The sequence below is a fragment of the Cricetulus griseus genome, chromosome 3 (genome assembly GCF_003668045.3).
Source record: "Cricetulus griseus strain 17A/GY chromosome 3, alternate assembly CriGri-PICRH-1.0, whole genome shotgun sequence".
Lineage (NCBI taxonomy): Eukaryota > Metazoa > Chordata > Mammalia > Rodentia > Cricetidae > Cricetulus > Cricetulus griseus.
Genome location: NC_048596.1, coordinates 34,159,538 through 34,172,259, shown reverse-complemented (window position 1 = coordinate 34,172,259; position 12,722 = coordinate 34,159,538). Strand labels below are relative to the sequence as shown.

General features: G+C 41.3%; 1 protein-coding gene across 2 annotated transcripts in view; it reads left to right on the top strand.

Annotated features, from left to right (window-relative positions):
- Positions 1-9,724, top strand: part of LOC100767645 (very low-density lipoprotein receptor) — a 32,073-nt gene extending 22,349 nt beyond the window's left edge. Inside the window, exons 8-19 of one of the 2 annotated variants that reach the window (XM_035441899.1) lie at positions 136-255; positions 359-484; positions 971-1,142; positions 1,713-1,931; positions 2,650-2,768; positions 3,366-3,505; positions 3,770-3,911; positions 5,105-5,251; positions 6,159-6,242; positions 6,580-6,660; positions 7,792-7,961; positions 9,078-9,724. In XM_035441899.1, the coding sequence (XP_035297790.1) occupies positions 136-255; positions 359-484; positions 971-1,142; positions 1,713-1,931; positions 2,650-2,768; positions 3,366-3,505; positions 3,770-3,911; positions 5,105-5,251; positions 6,159-6,242; positions 6,580-6,660; positions 7,792-7,961; positions 9,078-9,113 (1,556 nt within the window). In that variant the 3' untranslated portion in view covers positions 9,114-9,724. The remainder of the gene's footprint in view (positions 1-135; positions 256-358; positions 485-970; positions 1,143-1,712; positions 1,932-2,649; positions 2,769-3,365; positions 3,506-3,769; positions 3,912-5,104; positions 5,252-6,158; positions 6,243-6,579; positions 6,661-7,791; positions 7,962-9,077) is intronic. The other variant, XM_027406469.2, reaches the window with a different exon arrangement.
- The last annotated feature ends 2,998 nt before the right edge of the window (positions 9,725-12,722 follow it).

Genomic DNA, 12,722 nt, shown 5'->3' with positions numbered 1-12,722 from the left:
GATGGGGAATGGGGCGATAGATATGATCAAAATACATTGTATCTCTATATGGAAGTCTCATAGACTAAATCTAAAATATTATATTAAAAACAAAGAATAAACTGCCAGGTGACTTTTTCTATGCTTTTATTCCAGATGTCAATGAATGCTTGGTCAATAACGGTGGCTGTTCCCATATCTGCAAAGACCTAGTTATAGGCTATGAATGTGACTGCGCAGCTGGGTTTGAACTGATAGATAGGAAAACCTGTGGAGGTGAGTTGAAGCAAGGAGCCTGGCCCCTGGAAGACATGGGAAAGGGCAACATGCATCTAGTAAGGCAGAGACACAGCAAGACTAATTCGAATTTCCCTCCTAGATATTGATGAATGCCAAAATCCGGGGATCTGCAGTCAAATTTGTATCAACTTAAAAGGCGGTTACAAGTGTGAATGTAGTCGTGGCTATCAAATGGACCTTGCCACTGGCGTGTGCAAGGCAGTAGGTAAATGGACTTGGGCTGGTGTGGTTCTGGTACCTTTATGCGTTAGTGATTCTAAAAGGTACAGCCGGTGACTGTAGCAGTCAGCCTACACAAAAAGTCACACCCCAGAGCAATGCTACTAATCTCCTAGTTCATCAGGATAGCTTAACACAGACTAGCTTCCTATGCATCTGTCTTGGTCTTTCCTTTTGCATAGGATACTAGGACAGTCGCCATATTTGCTTCCTTTCTGCTTCTGAAACTGAGCACAAAGCAAAAATAAAATAAAATAACTTGTTTATCAGCCACCCTACTGTTGAGTGCTGTAATCCCAGGACTGCCTTCCTAAATAGGGTAGAAGTACTTACAGGATCATGGGGCTTGAACTCCAGGCTGGGTACTACTGAGATGTTCAGCAGTATTTTTAGAAGTGTTCCTCTGTGAAGAGGTGACATTGAAGATCTTGCTTTACAGCAAAACTAAATCAACCTGTCTTATATCTTATAGGCAAAGAGCCAAGTCTGATCTTCACTAATCGGAGAGACATCAGGAAGATTGGCTTAGAGAGGAAGGAATACATCCAGCTTGTAGAACAACTAAGAAACACGGTGGCTCTAGATGCTGACATTGCAGCTCAGAAGCTATTTTGGGCTGATCTAAGCCAAAAGGCCATCTTCAGGTAACTTTCACTTGCATTCCTGACATCTGGACATAAAGCCACTATCATCGGGCCTGTGGAAAAGATTGGGGTAGGGAGTGGGGTGTCTCTTGTCTCTAGTTCCAGTCTACCAGCTAGTTAGTTGGGAGTATTAAATCCAACACTATTAAATTACCATCAGCTGTTATTTAGGAATGAATCATTGGCCGTAAAGTAAAAGGTGACTATGCCTTCAGATGACATCTGAACTCCTCATAATGTCTCTTCTTCTATAGTTGTCAACTGTCTTCTCTTGCTACAAATAGAAATGATGGTAGTAGCTTTTCCTCAGTGTAGAACTGTAGACCTGGGATAATAGCTTCTGAGTCAAATGCTTTTCTTGCATCTAGATTACATAACCACAATTAGATAGGCTACAATATTGCTAATTTTCCATCCCCAAGCAACATGGCTGAATAATTTCAGTGCTGAGCTATGGGGTTCCTATAATCTTTCTGAGTAAAGTCTTTGACCATTTTATAAGCAGAAAGTCCATTCTCCAGGGTCCAAAGGTGACAACTTTTAAATTTCTTGTGACCTATTCTGTTTCAGTGCCTCAATTGATGACAAGGTTGGTAGACATTTTAAAATGATCGACAATGTCTATAATCCTGCAGCCATTGCTGTTGATTGGGTGTACAAGACCATCTACTGGACTGATGCGGCTTCTAAGACTATTTCAGTAGCTACTCTAGACGGAGCCAAGAGGAAGTTCCTGTTTAACTCTGACTTGCGAGAGCCTGCCTCCATAGCTGTGGACCCATTGTCTGGGTTTGTATTCTTCGTTTTCCTTCACTTAGCCTTTTGGGTGCTAGACACATAGGTTGGAAGCTTTTCTCATGCATTCTTGAGAAACAGAATTATCCATTTCAAGACATCAATGGCAATGTTCATTGTCTAGCCCCTCCCTCACACATTTCTCTTTACCCCCTCCAGCTAACTCCCTTTCTTCCCTTATCTCATGTCTCTCTCTCTCTCTCTCTCTCTCTCTCTCTCTCTCTCTCTCTCTCTCACACACACACACACACACTTTACTTATCTATAAAATCCAGGATCTACAAGTAGGAGAAAAGATGTGATATTTCTTGGAGTCTTACTGTGTCTAATATGATCACCTCCAGTTGCCTCCATTTTCATGAAAATGACATGATTTCTTTCTTCTTTATGGTTAAATAAAACTCCCTTGTGTACATGATACACTTGAATGAAAATATGGAAGTTACATTACTGTCTCCTGTAGTCCTGAAGAGTAGACCCAGAGCCTCACAGATGGTGGCCAAGAGCTCTACCACTGAGCTGTGCCTCCAAGCCTTGTATATTCTCACTGTTCAATTTCATGTGCTCAGAACAGAATTAGAGCCTTAAGCATCAGGATCTGTCTTAAAAGCCTGAAACTCAAGAGTTTGGTGCCCTCTTTAAGCCTTTGATTTAAGTCACAGCTTTCTTTCTTCTCAGCCACTAAGGCACATTTCTGATTTAACTCCCCTAGCTTTGTTTACTGGTCCGACTGGGGCGAGCCAGCTAAAATAGAAAAAGCAGGGATGAATGGATTTGACAGGCGCCCACTGGTGACTGATGACATCCAATGGCCTAATGGAATTACACTTGGTATGTATGTCCTTCTCCCTAATTAGTTTAATTAGTTAATTAGTTTGATCATGTTTAAATATATGCCCACTGTACATTTGAGATGATACTTTTAGTTCCATCTGTAGCTGGAGAGAGGGGCTGAACAAACAGGGTGGACTTAACAAATTACAGGTGCCAGGATAGCTGGCTTGTTATCTAGTTGGTCTAATATGCAATGGAAACTCAGTGAATCTTTGATTTGGGGGGATTTTTCAAATGGAATGCATTTCCAACTGGGTGTCTTAGCCTTGCCTAGGTGGCAACTTATAACTGTTATATCTGTTTCCTTCTGAATTATCTGGGAAGAAGTGCAAAATCCAAGCCTGTTTAAAAGCACCTTCTATAATGTAACATATCCCAAGTCAATGACTTTGAGAGTCTTAGAAATCACATTGGACCCCGCAGAGAGAATGAAGTTAGTTACAGGTTCTATTGCTGGCCTCACAAGTATTATGGTGTCCCACTAAGAACTCCCAATAGAGAAGAAACTGTAAAATAGAATAGATTCTTTAGGTAGTTTTAAATAAAAGCCAGAGCAGCAACAGCTCATATTATGCCAATTATTTTCTTGCCTAGACCTTGTCAAAAGCCGCCTCTACTGGCTCGATTCCAAGCTGCACATGCTATCTAGTGTGGACTTGGATGGCCAAGATCGGAGAATAGTGCTCAAGTCTCTGGAATTCCTAGCTCATCCTCTTGCACTCACAATATTTGAGGTAAGACGTTCGGCTCACATCTAATCAGACACTTTTAGAACAGGTGTGTGGGAAGAGGAAGGAACAATAGATAACTGGTACATAATAGACACTAAGTCCTCAAGGAACTTCAAGAAACCTGAACTTGCTTCCCTTACCCTTCATACTCAATGTCCCAGAGAAACATTCAATAATCTCACCCCATTAAATGGCGAGCAAATCCTATTAGGACTTGATTTGTGTCTATCTTGGATGTACATGCTAATTGTCAGGATTCTGTTTTAGGATCGTGTCTACTGGATAGATGGAGAAAATGAAGCAGTGTATGGTGCCAATAAATTCACTGGGTCAGAGCTGGCTACTCTAGTCAACAACCTCAATGATGCCCAAGACATCATTGTCTACCATGAACTCGTTCAGCCATCAGGTAATGTGAAGAAACCTACTCCTTAATGATCATGCTAAAGCAATAGTATGATCTAGAACCCACTACCTACTGGCTCCTTAGCTACTCAACTTCCTTTAAAATGGAACCTTTGTCCTCTTGAACTCTAGGCCAAACTCCACACTTGATGTCTGATATCTCATTCCAGCCATCTTGGAGAAATGGCTTCAAAGTCAGCTCTTAGCTCTTTTTAACCCTCAGTGGCAAGCTTTCATCTCAATTTCTCCTGGGTCCCCATTGCTAAGCCTATTGTACCAGCTTCCACAGTAGCCTTCAGGCCACAGATACTCCTTACGATTAGTTGTCTAGGTTTGCTGTAGCAAAGTACCACAAATTGGGTGCCTTAAACAACAGAAATTTACTATCTCACAATTCTAGAAACAAAAAAAAAATCCAAACTCAAGGTTTGGTAAGTTGGTTTCCTTTGGGAACGTGAGGAAAGACTCTATCCCAGACCTCTCTTCTGGACTTGAAGATGGCCATTTCCCCCATTTTTTGATATGTGCTTGTGCTCATATTTCATCTTCTGAGGACACTGGACATTTGGGGTTAAGACCTCCCTAAAGACCTCATCTGAACTTGATTACCTCTGTCAATACTATATCTACAAATAAGGTCGCATTCTAAGATATTGGCAGTTAAGACTTCAGTGTGCAAATTTTATAGAGACACAACCAGTAGCACCTATTCTCCCCCATGGCATATCTTATATAGGGTTTAGCAAATCATCAAATGTATCTAGTCATGTTTTTCCTGCCCAGAACACCGGCTCACCTACCTAATGAGACCCTCACACCTCCCTGTGGTGTGGCTGAGTTCCCTTCCACTGAAGTTAGTCAATATAAAGTCAAGAAAATGTGACTTGTCTCCTTCTGAGCCTTCACTCTAAGCTTTGAACAAGCAGTGTGAGCCAGGCCTGGTCCCTCACATCCCTTCACACCAACCTATGGAAGATACAACTCTTAATCTACTTCCAAGAAACCTCTAAATCTGGTTATCTTTAGTGTGTGCTTCCAATGCATTGACTGATACCCATCCAACATTAGTGATATACATTCTTCAAGACTGTTAGTCTCACTTGGAAGATTGACAGTGTAGACAAAACTTAGCTCCATGGAGACTATAGATAACATTGCAATGCCTATTCTAAAGGCCCTTTTTTTTTTCCTGACTAGGTAAAAACTGGTGTGAAGAAGATGTGCAGAATGGGGGATGTGAATACCTCTGCCTACCAGCACCACAGATTAATGACCACTCTCCGAAATATACCTGTTCCTGTCCCAACGGGTACAGCCTTGAGGAAAATGGACGAGAGTGCCAAAGTAAGGCTTTCTACATTTCAGCCACAAGCAAGACATATAACAAGCCCTGTAAGGCAGTGGCTATGACAACTTGTCTCGGTTTCAGAAATTCTCTTGTAGTTACCTTTGAAATCAATTTCAGAACATTATAGTTATTAGTGTTACTGTTTTATGGCAGGCATTTATATCACTACTTTGGAGCTGACATGTGCCCATTTCAACATCAAATGAGTTTATCAGTGACTGAAGTGTCAATGTGCCACACACTAGTTTGTACCCATTGCTCTGTAACACCCTGATATAGCCAATTTGCAGGTACTTAAAGTCCTCCACAGAGGGCATAATGAATACTCTGAAGACATTTGAGGAAGGAGACCGTGGTTGTAGAATATTTGCTGACCTCAGTAGATGATACAAGTTTAAGCTCTCAGATAGTCTGGACTTGAATTGTAGGATTTTGTTATCAGCCTTTGAGCAGTGAGTTAAACGTGCTGATTGTAAACAAGGAGCTCACATAGTGATGTCTTATTTAGCATCATTCTGCCCCATAATAGGCACTTACTCAGTTTACTGAGAAAATAGGTGCAAAAGCACTTGATGTGCATGGCACACAAGGCATTTTCAAGAACATCTGTGGTCACCCAGGAGCCTGGAGTTTTGTACAGAGAATCAATGTGGCTATGGCTCTTCTTGAGTTGTCAGCTTCCACATGCTGCCTGCCCTGCCTGAACTTCCAAATGTTTCTAGTTTTTGCTCGAAACTGGCTATTTCTCTCCATTCAGATACATCCACTTTATGGCCTAGTTCTGCAGTGGGTTGACTCTTTTACCTGGACTTAAAATAACCTTTCATCATGACTTCTCTGGACTATGTGGCCAGCCATTCAGGAACCTTAGCCTTAACCAGGTTCTTGGTTTTTATAATCCAGGTACTTCAACTCCTGTGACTTACACTGAGACAAAAGATATCAACACAACAGACATTCTACGTACTAGTGGACTGGTTCCTGGAGGTATTGGGTCCAGTACTGCAAACTTAATCTCAACTAACTGCCGCTTAAATAATTAATGCAGCCTTTAACTACTGGCTCTGCCCCAACTGGCTACTTGTGCCTAAAGTCCAAAGACTTTGGAACCTGCATATCCTGGATTTTTCTGACTCATTTAAACCTGTTGGTGAAATGGCCATGTAACTCAAATAATTCTAATCCCAAGTTCTTCTGGTGTGGAATTATAGTGTCTACTAGAGATCAATATTAGGTACAAAGGTGTGTGGATCTCTACCTAATAGGTAGATTTCTAGGTCTTAATTCAAATTCTGATAGACTGATTCCTTGTATGTCCTTGCAGGGATCAATGTGACCACAGCAGTATCAGAGATCAGTGTTCCCCCAAAAGGAACTTCAGCTGCCTGGGCCATCCTTCCTCTCTGTAAGTGAATTTACTTCTCATGTATACCTCATAGACAGTTCCAGTTCATATACAGCTCCTTCCCATGATCTCCTATGCTGTCATAACACATGAGACTTGCATTCACTCCCTCAACTCTCTGGTACTTACTCATCACTGGTAACTTTCACATGACAATGGACACTGGTGAATATTCACCAATTGCCTACAGGTCTTACTGCTTTCTGCGTCAAGCTTGTTAGCCTTGCTTATCCCTACATGGAGGATGTCCCTTTAGCAAGAGTTTTGTTCTAGTCCCATTTGTTGTATATGATGATTCACAAAGAGGCAAACAAATGGGTCTGGAGAGATGGCTCAGAGGTTAAGAGCACCAGCTACTCTTCCAGAAGTCCTGAGTTCAATTCCCAGCAACCACATGGTGGCTCACAACCAACTGTAATGAGATCTGGTGGCCTCTACTGGTGTGCCGATATACATGGAAACAGAATGTTGTATACATAATAAATAAATAAAATCTTAAAAAAAATAGGCAAACAAATGGTCAAATGACATTTTGAAAGAGTTGGAAAATTCATAAAGTATATTGGTTGGGGGGGCATATTGTTGTTTGTTTTGGTTTTTGGTTTTTCAAGACAGGGTTTCTTTGTGGAGGCCTGGCACTACCTCTGTAGAACAGTCTGGCCTCAAAACCACAGAGACCCACCTACCTCGGCCTCTGAGTGCTGGAATTAGCATGCACCACCACTGTCCAGTCATAAAGGGTAAATTTAAAGTAATTAAAGATTTCCAAACTCAGGTGAAAGGACCTCTAAAGCCACTTTCAGGCATGCGAATTCTATGGCACTTTGATTTAAATGCCTCTTTGGCCTAACTTACTGGTTTACCTAACACACCAGAACCACTTGACTGGCACTCCAAGGCTTCTGTAATGTTCATGAAGTTGGCCTAGGGTTAGGACTCAGGACTCTGCACACCCCTGGGTGTGTAAAGCTCCAATGCAAATATTCATACAACCTGAACTTATTTTCAAAATTTTCTCTCATTTGGATTCCAACTTCCATCTATCCAAGCTCCCTAAAACATGGAACATTTATTAATGCAAATTACCATAGATCCATGACTATTAGACTTCACTTATGATTTCTGTTTCAGTGCTCTTGGTGATGGCAGCAGTAGGTGGGTACTTGATGTGGCGGAATTGGCAACATAAAAACATGAAAAGCATGAACTTTGACAATCCTGTGTACTTAAAGACCACTGAAGAGGACCTCTCAATAGACATTGGTAGACACAGTGCTTCTGTCGGACACACATACCCAGCAGTAAGTCTGCATTGTCTGTATTCACTGTGGCTTGACATGAGTCTCTGCAAAGGAGACCAGAACCTCTAGCTATGGGTACCTGGGCTGGGAAGGATCATGAAGTTCCCAGATACTTTATCCACTGGCTACATGTTAGAAGCTAAATGTCAGTCAGTGATAAGTATCTCACTCACAGAGGAAGGCAGGTAAGTCCTGTTTGTCATTATTTCAGATTATAAAAATGACATGTGAATAGCAGTATGAGCCAATAGCTTGTTTTTAAACTTCAGCTCCTTGCATACTGGGTAGCTAAAGGTAAATCAGGGTGGGCATATGAGGATTGTGTATAAGGGAGTTAACTGAAAGTCAATATAGCTTGAGTGAGATTCAACTAGCCTAAAGTACTAAATGCTTTCATTAGAGAGGTGTTCCATCCCACCCAGGAGAGCCAGCTTTCTGCAGGAGCAGCAACTGTAATCCCTTGTTCTTCCCCTCAAAACCCAAGTGCATATTTGGCCTCTACTTCAGGACCATGGTGAATGAAATGTGCTTAACACTGCCATTGCAAGTTCTGCAGGGAAACATGAAATAGTGTTCAGTTCACGTTATATGTCTTGACATTTGTTTCCAAGATTTACACTTCTTAAACAGAGCCAGTCACACTGTTTGTTTGTATGTTTGTTTCTCCTAGCAAGCAGGTACAGATTATGTATTCCTTATTTGAAATACTTGGTGCCAGAAGTTTTCAGGGTTAGGGAATTTTGGAAGGGGGGAGCATGGATTTTGGGGGTTTTTGCATACATAAAAAGTGTGAACCCAAAATCCATTTGTTTCATGTATTCTTATATACATAGCCTAAGATACTTTACATAATATTTTAATGTGTGTTCATTTTGACCACAACCAGTAACATAAAGAAAAGCATGGAATTTTCTACTTAGAGTGTCATAATGCTACTCATAAAATTTCAGATTTAGGACCCCTTTTGGGTTTCAGATTTTCAGGCTGAGGACACAAATACAATTCATGTGTCTAGCCTCCAATTTGTTGGGTCTGTGAATGGCCAACTCAAAGTCCGCTCTTAGCTGCTAACAGCGAGAAACCACCAAGCTCATGGGAACCTTTTCTTCTCTGCAGATATCAGTTGTCAGCACAGATGATGATCTGGCTTGACCTCTGAACAAGTCTTGACTGCTGAGGTCTGAACCAGTAACACCCACTCCAGAACGATAACCGAGCCCACGCTGAAGTCTCCTTTCTTCCTCCCATCTGGAAGAACATCAAGATATCTTTCCGTGGATCAAGTTTGTGTGCTTGACCATTTTTATATTACTTTTGTAAATATTCTTGGCCACATTCTACTTCAGCTTTGGATGTGGGTTACCAAGTATCTGTAACCCTTGACTCTCTAGACAGTATTGCCATCTCTGGCCAAATATGCACTTTCCCTAGAAAGCCATATTCCAGGAATGAACCTTGTGCTATAGTGACTCTCACCTGTACATACATTGTATAGGCCACCTGTACATATCCCAGAGAACAATCACTATTCTTAAGCACTTTGAAGATATTTCTATGTAAATTATTGTAAACTTTTTCAATGGTTGGGACAATGGCAATAGGATAAAACGGGTTACTAAGATGAAATTGCCAAAAAAAATTTGTAAACTAATTTTGTACGTATAAATGAAATCTTTGACCTCTGTGGAGGTTTGCAAAGACTGACTTCAAACTACTGTACATTTTTTTCAAGTGCTAAAAAAAATTAAAACACACAGCTTAACCATGGTTTTGATTATTCCTCTAAGATGGACTGGGAACAGCCTGTGTATCACCAAATGTTCTAGACATCTGAGATATAGCTCTTGCTGTTGTATACCTAGCCCATAATTGGGTAGTATCTTTTTCAACCAAGTACTAACTAAAGAAATGTGTACCATTTAATATTTGTTCCCCCAAATTTATCATCTTCCCTTCCTTCCTTCCTTCCTTTCTTCCTTCCTTCCTTCCTTCCTTTATTCCTTCCTTCCTTCTTGGCCTCAAGCTTGCAATGTTCCTGCCTCAACTTCCCAACTTCTAGGATTACATGTCTGCAGTACAACACCCAGCCCACATATTTCTTATTTTATAAAAGACACTGTCTTCCCAGAATTCCTTTTGCTCACAGAAGGTTCCTTTTTCCTATTTTTTTCCACAGTGATCTAGAAACACTTGCTAAGATTCCTTCAAGTTCTCATGCTTTGTTGTCCATGTTCTGTCATTATTGTAGGTCAAAGACAAGTGCCTTCTACGGCATGGTGAAGGGTTTATTCTTGCAAGAAGAGCCTGACTTGTCTTACCATGAAGATGGGTAGGAAGGATGCTAGGCAGCATCGTTGTTGAACAGTCTAAATTTCAGTTCTCAGAATGCTCCAGGAACAGCAGCATCAGCTACTAGGAACTTAACAGAAACCAAGATTCTTGGGCCTCACCCCAAACCTACTTAATCAGAAACCCCAGTAATGGGGACCAGGAAACTGAGTTTTCACAAACTTTTCATGTAGTTCTGATATAACCTATAGTTTGACAAAAAGTATTCTAATGTGGCTTCATGAGGACTATAATTGTAATGTATTTGACACATTGTCAGTCTATAGCATTGGGCATGGAGACATGTTTTGCCTATGGGGAACTTGTGGGACTCTGTGTGGAGAACAGATAAGGAGTTGGATATGGAAAGTGATACTGTGCCAGGGGAGGAGTTTTGTGAGTTTTCCATCACATTGGCCATCACACCCGTACTCTGAAGTGTCAAGATGCCTACAAGTGAAGAAAAATGCAAGGCTTAAGGCACAGACAAGATGCTCTGGTAACTCCACTGTGAGATGGGCACTGATTCCTTGGGGGATGAAATGGCTAAGCTAGCATCTAAAACAGAGAAGGTCGTTTTATAAATCTTGTCTCCTCTGCAAAAACCCAACAACTAGATAGAGCTTACCGTATTTTAAAAGATACAAAGTCATTTTTGTAAATGAGTGCTTAAATATTGATATAGCATTGCTGAGTTTTGCTAGAGTTGTTAGTTGTCTGTTGACACCAGTACTGGATAATTCACAAGGGATAAGAACCCTGACATTTATCACCCGAACAACATCTTAAGAACTATATGTGAGATGGGTTGATGTAATTGGCTGTATCTCTAGAGTTTAATGGAGTGGATAATTCATTAAGAGGTGAAATATGAAACATTAAATTCTTAGAAGTGATATTTATAATTAGACCAGCCTGTCACAGGAGGCAACAGTAAGTGGGACCTCAAGGAACTTGAGGAATATCTTCAAAGGGTAGACAAATCAATAGATTTGTAGACCTTGGTGAAGAAATCCAGCTAAGATACTGGTGGGCTTTCTGTGTATCATGTAGTTAAACAGAATTGATTTCCTAGCATTCTTACCTAGTAAAGTCTTTCCTACTGCAGCAGTATATTCCCGTAGACCCAAATGAACAATGAATGGCATGCGTCTTTTTTCTCTTGTGGCAAAACAAAAAAATCACAGACACTTTGCTTACTTAGAATCAAGAACAAAACAAAACTACTCCTAATCCAGAACTTTGAGCCCTTTGTTTCTAAGTCTGTGTTTGGCCCTCTTTGGAGAGACTGAGAATTGTGCCCCTATTTCAGCCATATCCTAGACCCTTCAACTGGGCAAATTACAGAAATGGGAAAAAAAAGTCTGGGAAGGTGTCTTGTTGTCAAGGAGAAAGGAGATGACTTAGAAGATGAGACAGTCATTGTTGGGGTTTTGTTGTTGTTTGTTTGTTCACAGAGGTTCTAGCTCACAAGTGCTTCACAGAAAGGATTAATACCCACTATTTTTGTGGGAATCTCATTCCCATCTACCTTCACCAATGAAAAGCTGAAAGTAGTTAGTAGGGAGTCCTAAATCGAGGTTTGTGATCACATCTCCCATCTCTTTACAGGGTCACTTCAATCTGTTTAGTGTTTCTGAACCTGGTTCATCCAATAAACAGGAATGAAGTGGGACCACAAACCCAGAGAGCATTTCAGTGTCCCTGTGTGGACCCTGGCACAAGTATGAGACAGGGTGAGCGTGGGGAGCATGGGCTCGGCAGGAACTCTGGGATATCTCAAGAATGGCTTTTTTCTTGGCTGTGCTTGGGGACAAACACAGATGGGCGGCTGGACTTGTGTGTTTGGAGTTCATCAAATCATCTCAATAGCATGCATTTCTGTCCCCAGTGTGCTAGCTTGGGCAAGTCAGGGACCATCGCTGAAGTATGGGGATGATAGGGATGCACTGGAGCAAAGGGATGGAAACAACAGTGGAGTCCGAGCGCTCAGCACAGTGTCTGGCATTTGGTGTGTACAGGTAAACGTACTGACTATCACTGTCAGTATGTGTTGGGACACAGCCTGAGAACCAGTAAGGGGCTTTCCCAGTGACCATTTCAGGCAGTTTCACTCATTGAATAACAAGAGCCATTCACAGTGAATCGTTTTTCCCCCTCACACCAAAGTCTGAAGTTCAGGAAGGATTTGACCTCATACAGATGAAAAGGCTTAAAGGACAATATGGTTTAAACCTCAGAATCATAGCTGGTATCTATGGGTCTGCCTCGGTCTTTAACTGCTTCTACTAGGACATGAAAACACGGATTGGCACCTGCAGAGTGGCTTTAAATGGCTAAGTGTTTTTAGTGACCCTTCAGTTCTTACCATATGCTTAATGTTATGCTAAATAAGTGTTCTCACCTCTTCTTAGATCCTCACAGTAACCCTTA